This window comes from Henckelia pumila, chromosome 4, assembly GCF_033568475.1.
Source record: "Henckelia pumila isolate YLH828 chromosome 4, ASM3356847v2, whole genome shotgun sequence".
Taxonomy (NCBI): domain Eukaryota; kingdom Viridiplantae; phylum Streptophyta; class Magnoliopsida; order Lamiales; family Gesneriaceae; genus Henckelia; species Henckelia pumila.
Window position 1 is genome coordinate 87,030,147 of NC_133123.1, and position 9,308 is coordinate 87,039,454.

The window sequence follows — 9,308 nt, forward strand, 5'->3', positions numbered from 1 at the left end:
AGCTCCTTAACTTGACCATCTGAAATCCATTCATCCGCCACCTTCCAATTTGAGAAATTTCAAAAATTCTGCACATTAAAAATTCTAGCAAATTCTTGCCAGACAACCGTACCCGAGGCGCTAGAAAAGAATAGATGATCAAAATTTTCCAGCGCTTTACAACACTGACACACTGAAGCTAAAGAAACTCCTCGAGGCATAAGAATATCATCCACAGGAAGTCTTTTGTAAAACCAACGCCAGCAAAAAAATAGAGATTGTTGGCCTAAAAGGTTTAAATCAACAGCCTTTGAACCAATCAATTTCTATGTGCCTATTCCGCACCAGATCCCAAGCAGATTTGACTGAAAATATCCCATTATTAGACCGCTTTCAAATAACAGTGTCCTTAGTACCATGATGAATACGCACCTCCATAACACTATATGTCAAATCCTGAGGAAGCACATGAAGGAGTTTCTCTAAATTCCAATGTCTGTCGTCAAGGAACCAGCTCACACATCTATCTGTTCGCAACTCCCATAACCGGACCACGGACGAAAAAGTCTACCTAGATGCCACGAATCAAACCAAAAACTAATGTTCCCCCCTCCAATCCTCGAGCCAATTTCAGACTCTGCTCGATTCCTGATCTTCAACATCCTGCGCCAGGATGCAGATATATTTTGCTTAGTGCTCACCACTGTCGGAGGTTCATTTCTACAGTATCTCAAATGAAGAAATTGACTTAAAGAGAGTCCACAATTCTGAACCTGACCCAAAGCTTAATGGAGAAGGCAGTAACAGTATCTTTCAGTCTTCGAATAGCCAATCCCCCTTCAGAAATTGGAAGACAGGCCTTCTCCAAAGATATCCAATGCGTATTCTGCACCCCAGGTTTTGAACCCCATAGAAATTTGGCACAAAGCATTTCGAATGCATGCAAAATTGTTCCCGGAAGTTGTAAACCCTGAAACAAATATATCGGCATGGAACAAAGAACACTCTTAATCAACACCAGGCGACTCCCAAAAGAAAGAGTTTGCAACTCCCAACCTTGCAACTTGTTCCGAGCACTTGCAATAATGTGGTTAAACAAAGAGCTCTTACGATGCCCAAGATACAGAGGAGCACCCAAACCCAAATATCTTAAAGGCAATAAACCTTCCCCAAAACCGGTAATAGAAGAATAATTCCTTTTTTTTTCCAGCGAGCAACTATTCGAAGGTAAAATTGATGAATATATACAATATTAAATGGAGTGCAAGTAAGGTGCTTCAAAAATATCATGTTTACAAGTAGCTTTTGGGACGATTATTCTTCCATCTTTTAAAATCATGAACGAAGTAGAGACATCACATCAGTAACGTCTAGGAGACGATGTTTGTGCTTTTGATATTATTATTACGACCTTATCCAAATTCACAAGTTCAAATTCTAAAGGATCATTGCCAAAGGTAAACATGTACTTTATGCTATCTCTATCCAAACGTGTCCCCCAATTCTTACTAGTCTTACCAACTGTAATTACACCTTCTTGGAATATTCCCGCAAACCAATATAGAATTCTCAAATTACCCACAAAATCTCACTATAAATACTCATATTAAACCCCCTAAAAAACCTCAGATTTTAATCTTTTGCCTTAATCTTGAGAACTCCAAAAATACCCAATTGCCATATTTAGTGTTGGTTGGTTTTACTATGAATTCCATACAAAATTCTCAGATTCTTGTGTTGATTTGACCACGTGATATGTATGAGTGTTATAATTGCTCTTTTGCGTGCTAGAATCGGACTAGTTCAATCATTCTCGGTTGTTTTCCTTTATTGGTTTTATGTCATTTCTTGATCAGCCCTTGTTCATGTCCATTTGGTTTTTTGTTTAACCTTTTGTCATAAAAATAGAATCCAGAAAGTTTAAAAGAATGTCAGCAAGAAAGATCATCAGCTCGAGTTCGGAAGACGATCGCGAAAACCGTTACGCAAAGATCACCGACGAGAAGAAGAGGAAGAGGATGATATCGAACCGTGAATCGGCCAGGCGTTCGAGGATGAAAAGGGAACAACATATTAAAGATTTGAATGATCAGACCATATATTTTAGCACCAAAAGAAGTGAAATGGTTCGAAAGATAGATGAAGTCACGAGACGTTTTGGCGCTATCGACTCGGAAAACAAGATTCTGAGAATGCAAGGCCGGGAACTGAAAAAGAGGCTGGAATTATTAGAAGAGATATTGGCTTCTTATAACAACATCGATAACTCTAGGTTTATGTATGGTCTACATGGTATGATTGCAAATAAAGAGTACTCAGAAATGAATATTTTGATGAAATCCACTATGAAACCTAGCTCCTTTCCAACCTCAGGCTATTGATGGGATCTACCAGTTTTGACAAAAGCTTTCAAAAGACTCCACGCGAACACTGATATGACGGGGTAGGGCGGACCGACCAGATCCAGGAGGGGCCGACAGCCTTCGTCGAAGAGAAAGGACGGTAGATATATGGTGAGAAAATTGCAAAATTGGTCCTGTTTTTATTTGCTTAAGCGAAATTTGTTTGACAAAATATTTTATTGTTCTTTTTTCATGTAAGTTTATGTAAGAAAAAATTGAGTAGAAGGTTGAGTATAATGAAAATTTGGCTGCTCTTTGTAATATCTATGAACAAATGTACTTGAATATTGTCAATAAATCAAGTCATTATAATAATTATATGACTTTCCTAAGAAATACTTTGGACTGCTAGGTTTATGCTGTTTATTTTGTTAGAATTTTATTTTATTTTTTTTTGGTTGTGTGCGTGCGAGTGTGTAATCTATTTCAAAATGTGTCCCTTGTAGAAGTGTAATCTTAAAGGAAAAGGGGGGAGCCCAGAAACTCTTCTTTCTTGAACTAAATTGTTCAGTGCATATCCTATAAATTTAATGTTCCAATTTTATTTAGTCGATTTCTTCCAAGAAAAGAAATTTCAAGCTTACAGTCACTCTGATTTAAAATAACAATGCTAATCATGTGCACCAGCTTTAGGAGCTAACACAACACAGATAAAGCAGAGTTCATTCGACAAGTCGAGCTCCGGATTTATTTAATTTACAATGAGATAACCTACAAAGAAAAAGCAGAGTTTATTTGACATGACAAACTCCAGATTTATTCAAGATACAGTGAAAAAAATCTACAGAGTTCAGTTTGCCCCCCGACTCATGTTCCAAAACTCTACTTCATGTTCAAGTACGCATAACAAGCTAGCTTCAGTTTTCACAAGCACATCATCAGACACCTTCTCCAATCTACGATTAGCAATGTTTTTGAGGTCCTGGCAGTAGTGACCGAAACCTTCACTGCCCCAACGATGACAAGTATCCTTTAGTTCGTCCGGAGTTTTAGAGCCATCTTCCAAACAGTGAGCGAAGCTCTCTTGGTAAACAACCTCAATAGCCCAGAATATCGTTACAGACTGAGTGTAACTAACTTCTGAGCTCATCAAGCTTTCCAAGAAACTGTAACCAAAAGACAATACATACAACTTAGATACATCGCATATATAGTTTTGTACTCTTCAAGGTGATCCCACAATATAATATGAAAAGAAAATTTGCAACTCATAAGGTTTGGCCTAGAAATCCAAGGCCGCAATTAAATAACAAATTTTTGGTGGTATGGCAAAGTTTCATGTTATGTTAGGTGGCTTCTCCAACAATCGCTGAGAATCCAATCATGTGACTATTGCATAGAACTTCTGTTATGCTATGCTTGAGAAGGTGTCTTCAATGTCAAATTGGCTAATTTGGTTGAAAGCCCCATAATCGACCGACCAATCTGGGAAAGGGCTACCTTCAAGCGAGTATCAGTAAATTTGACCATGTTTATACCATGTTTATACCATGCCTTGAGTTAAGTTGCATGCACCAATTACTGATATATGAGTGAACCATTTGGAGCGAATTGTTATGGGCCGCAAGCTTCACTGTTGAACAATACTTAATTAAAAAACAAAATATGGAGTGCCTAATAAGCTTGAGAAGTTCACTCATCTGAAAAAGTAACTTTCGGATTTTATAGCCTAATAAAGAGACACGGGTAAGAATGAACAAATTAAGCAAAACCAACCAGAAAAGTATGCGTTAATTAATATAAGAGGGAAGGAAATCGCAATTTGGGCATCGTATTACTTGCAATAATCAAGGTTAATCTTCTCCGCCTCAACGTCGTCGAGAATAACATTCCACTTCATAGCTTCCTTTTTGAACCATGCAATTTCCTCATTCAAAGCGGCTATGCCAGCCAAAATAACATCCACATCAAAATTATCATCTGATTCCTTCCAGGCTTTGACCAATACACTCGCAACGAAAGGTACAAAAGCCCTAACAAATAAATAATCTTGTGCCTGCATTTTCAAGGACACAAGTTAATAAACACCCCCTCGTGACATATGATGTGTATATACTATGTAACTAGTAAATATATGATCTTTTATGCAAACTGGAGTAAGTTCCCAATTCTTCTTTTTGGATATTTTTAATCAGTACAAGAACAAGATTATTGTATGCATATTTTTAACATTTCCACAACCACATTACAACGTGCTGCACGACTGAAATCTCTGGATTCAGTTGAGGCACTTGAAATATAAATTGCTCAAGTTGAAAACAAACGAGTCAACACTAACAATGGATGGAATAACTGTCTCTCATCCTAACATAAGACCCGATAAGGTTAATTGCATACCCTATCTAATGAAATCCCCATATGAATCGTATGGAAAAAAATATCTATCAGCTCCTGGTATTTTCAAATCTTAGGCAAACATATATGTGTTTTCAAATTTTGAGCATACGCGTGTGCCCTCAAAATTTGAAACAACGGGAACTTAATATTGACCGAGGAGTCGATAATCTCATAATTTCACATGAATGAATAATGTATGTATCAGATTTGATGGGCTGAATTAGATTGAAATGAACCAAAGGAATTTGGAAATATGATTTGAACTTCCTTGAAATCAATCCTTCTGTCTCTGCCTCTCTTTTTTTTACTAGTATGTATGTTCTACACCAGGAACTTAGATTGCATTTATATCAAAAGAATCTCTTTGAAAGATAAGAAACACAAAATACGCACTACCCAATTTTCAAATCACGATGCTTACACTTGTTCATACCTAATTTCATTTTGGTGTTTGAAAAAAAATTAAAATATATTTTGGAATTAGATTGTATAAATTTTATATAAATGATATTTTGTAAAAAAAATTTAAAAAAAACTTAAAATTTATAACATATATATATTTATTATTAAAATATTTTTATTATTTTTATAAAATCTATAACGTATGTATGTTTATTATTAAAATATTTTTATTATTTTTATAAAATCAAATCTCGTAAAATCCTATCAAATTCGACTAATTTTATAAATCAAATCGTTTTTTAAATTCCGTTTTGTCGAACGCTAAAACATATTTTTAATTCCAAATCCAATGAAATTGCGTGTTCCAAACACAGTAAAAAAAAAAGGACGACAACGGGACTCCTGGATCCTATTTACGAAATCACAAAGAGCAGGAATCTAACCAGCCAGCGCCTGAAGGAAGACATCTCGACGGAACCGTCGCGGATTCCAAGAATGAAAGGGTGTCGAATGGCTCTGAGGTACTTCCGACGGTACTTCTTCACCCACGTGTCCACCACCGCCGCTCTGTCAAGTCCCTCCATTAACTGCAATGTTTTTTTTTTGAGACTCCATTAACTGCAATGTTATTATTTATTCTATAAACATGAGAAATGGCACCCGTGGTAAGTATTGAAAAAATTATATTATCATCAATTAAAATATTAAAAAAATTTGTTTTTTTACACGAACTATTTCATAAAATATTAAATTGATATATGAACTATTGAAATAACTTAGTTCGTACATGATCCAACAAAAAAAATCGATTTTATCAAACAAAAAAGTCAATTTTATCTTTTAGTTGGTGCAAAATTTATTTTCAAAGTAATTTTTATTGATAAAAAATGTAAAAATAAATTTATATTAATTTAAAAATTATGAGAAATATGTATTTTACTATTTTTTAATGTATTTATATTTTATTCATTAATGAATTATTTATTCAAATATAATATAATTTTAAAATATTAATTAATATATAATAAAACAATATTTTTTCTATCTATAAATAAATATCCATTATTTTTTGAAAAAAAAATGGATATGAATATTATATATTAATAAAATCACACTCAATAAATAAATCATACACACGGCTAAAATATATTTAATGCGGATAAAAATATAATAAAATAAATATTTTATTTATATTTAAATTCAAAAAAGAGTAAAAAATATAAACTTACAAATTTTTAAATCAAGTGCAAAAATTTTAGGTCATTAGAATCATTCAAATCGAGGTAATGAGGGCTATTTTTTTCAATGAGATGTGTTTTTTTATGATCTAAATCTTTAATGTTGAACATTTTTTTGAATTCCCAAAACAATATCAGATTTCGAAAAAATAAAATGTTGATTATGTTTGTTTCAGCATTTGAAAAACAAGATCAACAAAATTCGGTTACATATATTTTGTTAGGATCGATATATATGTAGAGTGGGGGTGAATACACATTTAAAAATATTTTTAAAAACTTGTATTACAATTAAGCTGAGCTACCAACTCGATTGTCAAAAAATTTGCTTGTGGGAACTGATCTGGTCAGGCGGAAATATTCTCATGCACCAAATTGAACTTGAAGCTTAGCCAGACTGAAAGTAAATGATAGTAAATAAAGTAAATAGCACAAGAGATTTTTTATGAAAGTTTGAAGGTAAAACTTCTACGTATCCCATTCTTATGTTTCCAGAAAAATTTTCAGTAGAAGAATTTGATTTATACAATTTTTTGTACAAACTCAATCCAATCAACCCTTGACTGGAACTCCTAGCAATACAATCTCAAATCAGAATACTTTCTGATAGACTTTTCAACAACCAATAATGCTAAAAAAAATCTTCAAATATTTACTGATTATCATGAATTTGGTCACTGAAATTGATCTGTATAACAATAAGTGTTTGATAGCAGCTCTAAGTAATCAATATGGTTCTTTGCTTGAATATGAAGATTGTGAAATCTCTTAAAACACTTGTATGCTTGATGATTCAAAATTTCCGGGAGCCTGCAACTGAGTAAATCTTCTATATTTACAGGAGATAATGTCTAACGTTAACAAATCTAGCTGGTGAGAATTTGTTTCACAAAAAACCGACAATTCACCAGAATGCACCATATGTTTTTGTCTTCTTTCCAAATATAGATCGTACGAGGCAATTGGAATTTAACTACATATTGGAATAAAATGTTTATTCTCTTTGTATTTTTCTCCAACAATCTAGATCAATCTTGTACTTAAACAAAGTATAGTTCGGAAGATATATTTGATCTGATCTGGCTGTGTGAACTGGTCTGGCAATGAAGATCGATCTGGAAAGTCCAGACTAGTTCTTTTTATCTGAAATCTTGGTCCAATAAATTACTAATTTGATAAGAGATTCTTTATCATTTTAGTCTTGTTTAGATCAAGTTTTTATAACATCGATTTAATAAAGATTGAAAGTGTTCTTGATTTTGTTCAGCTTGTCATTCGGTCTGCTTTGAACTTGCTTGAGTAAAACACACTTTTTATGTCATCACCAAAATTAAGATTTTGTCTTATCAGTTTCTCCCTTTTTGGTGATGTAAAAACCAATAAATAATTATATGTGTGTTTGAATACATCTTATGAGAAATAAGAATGTCGTAGATAATTGTTCTGATATGTTTAATATATATAAATTATAATAAAACTGTTTTGACCATAAAAATTATCTTTGTAACGTCTCGTATTTCTCACTCATGCTTATGACAATGTGAAATGCGAAAAAATGCGAAAAACTTCTTCATTTTTATAAAACTTGCATCGTGCTCATAAGTATCATAAATCATGCATAAAATCAAGTTAAATCAAACAACTCAAAACTTGTATAAAATATCTTTGAACAAAATGATGCTAACATATACAAGAACGTCAGAACTTCCTCTTATATTCAAAACTTGAAACTATAAAATATTCCTTCCCAAAGTAACATTTTTAAAACATGATTTTCTCTTAAAATGACATGCTAAAACATGATTTTAAATAAACACGCATAACATTAATAAAATACATAAACTTTCATAGACATGCTTGAAAAAAGGTTCTCGGACATCCGTGCCATGCAAATCCTTCTCGCCCCCTCGAATACTCGGCCTCATGATCAATTTTTAAATCATTAACTTCTTCATTTCATCTGCACAATTCAAACATAGTGATTCTAAAGACTTATCAAGAAACATTCATTACATAACTAATACATAATAAAACAGTAATGCATAGGCGTGAAATAGAACATAACATCATGCATAAGAAATCCTGGACATAAAATTCTTCATTTTGCGTGATGAAATACATGCAATTATGATAGCCATTGTTTATGAGCACATTGGGTTCTCATGATCACGGTTGTTGTACAACAAGCATATAATTTGGTACAGCCCATACCAACCTTGTGCCAATATGCGTACCGTCCCATATAAACCATCACCGATATGCACATTAAACTTTCATTCCTTTGGAAGGTCCCTCTGGGGTTCAATCTGGAGTACTCGTACTGCTATCACAAGAACACATACAACATCAAATTATTTTATCATGCACAACAAATCATCATCATCTTCATAAAACTTTATCATAAACCTTCATCATCATGAACTTCACATAACTTTCTCATAAAAGCTTTCATACAATTTCATGCCTTTAAAATATTTCGTGCTTGAAAATCATGCATGTTATTTGAAATAAATGAGTGCATCAACTTTACATTCATAAAACTTCATGTTTTCATAATGAAAATAAATTTCGTGAAGAATAAAGTACATATATATGAAATATCTGGTTAAATCGATCCACATGAGTCGTTGTTTCTGTTTAACTTCAAAACATGAAAATCATGGAAAAGCTTATAAATAGTTTCTATACCTTAAAAGACCTTAAAATATATTTAAGAAATTAAAAATAAATTTAAAAGAGATTTTGAGGCAATCCCTAGTGCTGAGGCGCCCTCCGGAGAGCACCTGGGTGCTAGGGCCACGCACAGGCTGGGGGCGCCTAGGCGCCAGAGCTTCGGCCCTTGTAGCACCTAGGAGCCTCTGGGTGGCGCCTCTGGTGGTGCCTCAGCACCTTTCTGCTGCAAAAAAACGAAGGAAATTTATGATTTTGGTCCCTTTTTCGATCCTTGTCG

The 9,308-nt window shown here is 33.5% G+C and overlaps 2 protein-coding genes across 2 annotated transcripts; one reads left to right on the forward strand and one right to left on the reverse strand.

Annotated features, from left to right (window-relative positions):
- Positions 1 to 1,907: 1,907 nt before the first annotated feature.
- Positions 1,908 to 2,360, forward strand: LOC140861370 (bZIP transcription factor 53-like). Its single transcript, XM_073264390.1, has one exon. The coding sequence runs from the start codon at positions 1,908 to 1,910 to the stop codon at positions 2,358 to 2,360; it is 453 nt and encodes a 150-aa protein (XP_073120491.1).
- A 658-nt stretch (positions 2,361 to 3,018) lies between these two features.
- LOC140866751 (probable bifunctional TENA-E protein) lies at positions 3,019 to 5,730 on the reverse strand. Its single transcript, XM_073271787.1, has 3 exons — positions 5,564 to 5,730; positions 4,160 to 4,377; positions 3,019 to 3,487 (listed from the first exon to the last, which is right to left on the reverse strand). The coding sequence occupies exons 1-3, from the start codon at positions 5,702 to 5,704 to the stop codon at positions 3,172 to 3,174; spliced, it is 675 nt and encodes a 224-aa protein (XP_073127888.1). The 5' UTR covers positions 5,705 to 5,730; the 3' UTR covers positions 3,019 to 3,171.
- Positions 5,731 to 9,308: the final 3,578 nt, after the last annotated feature.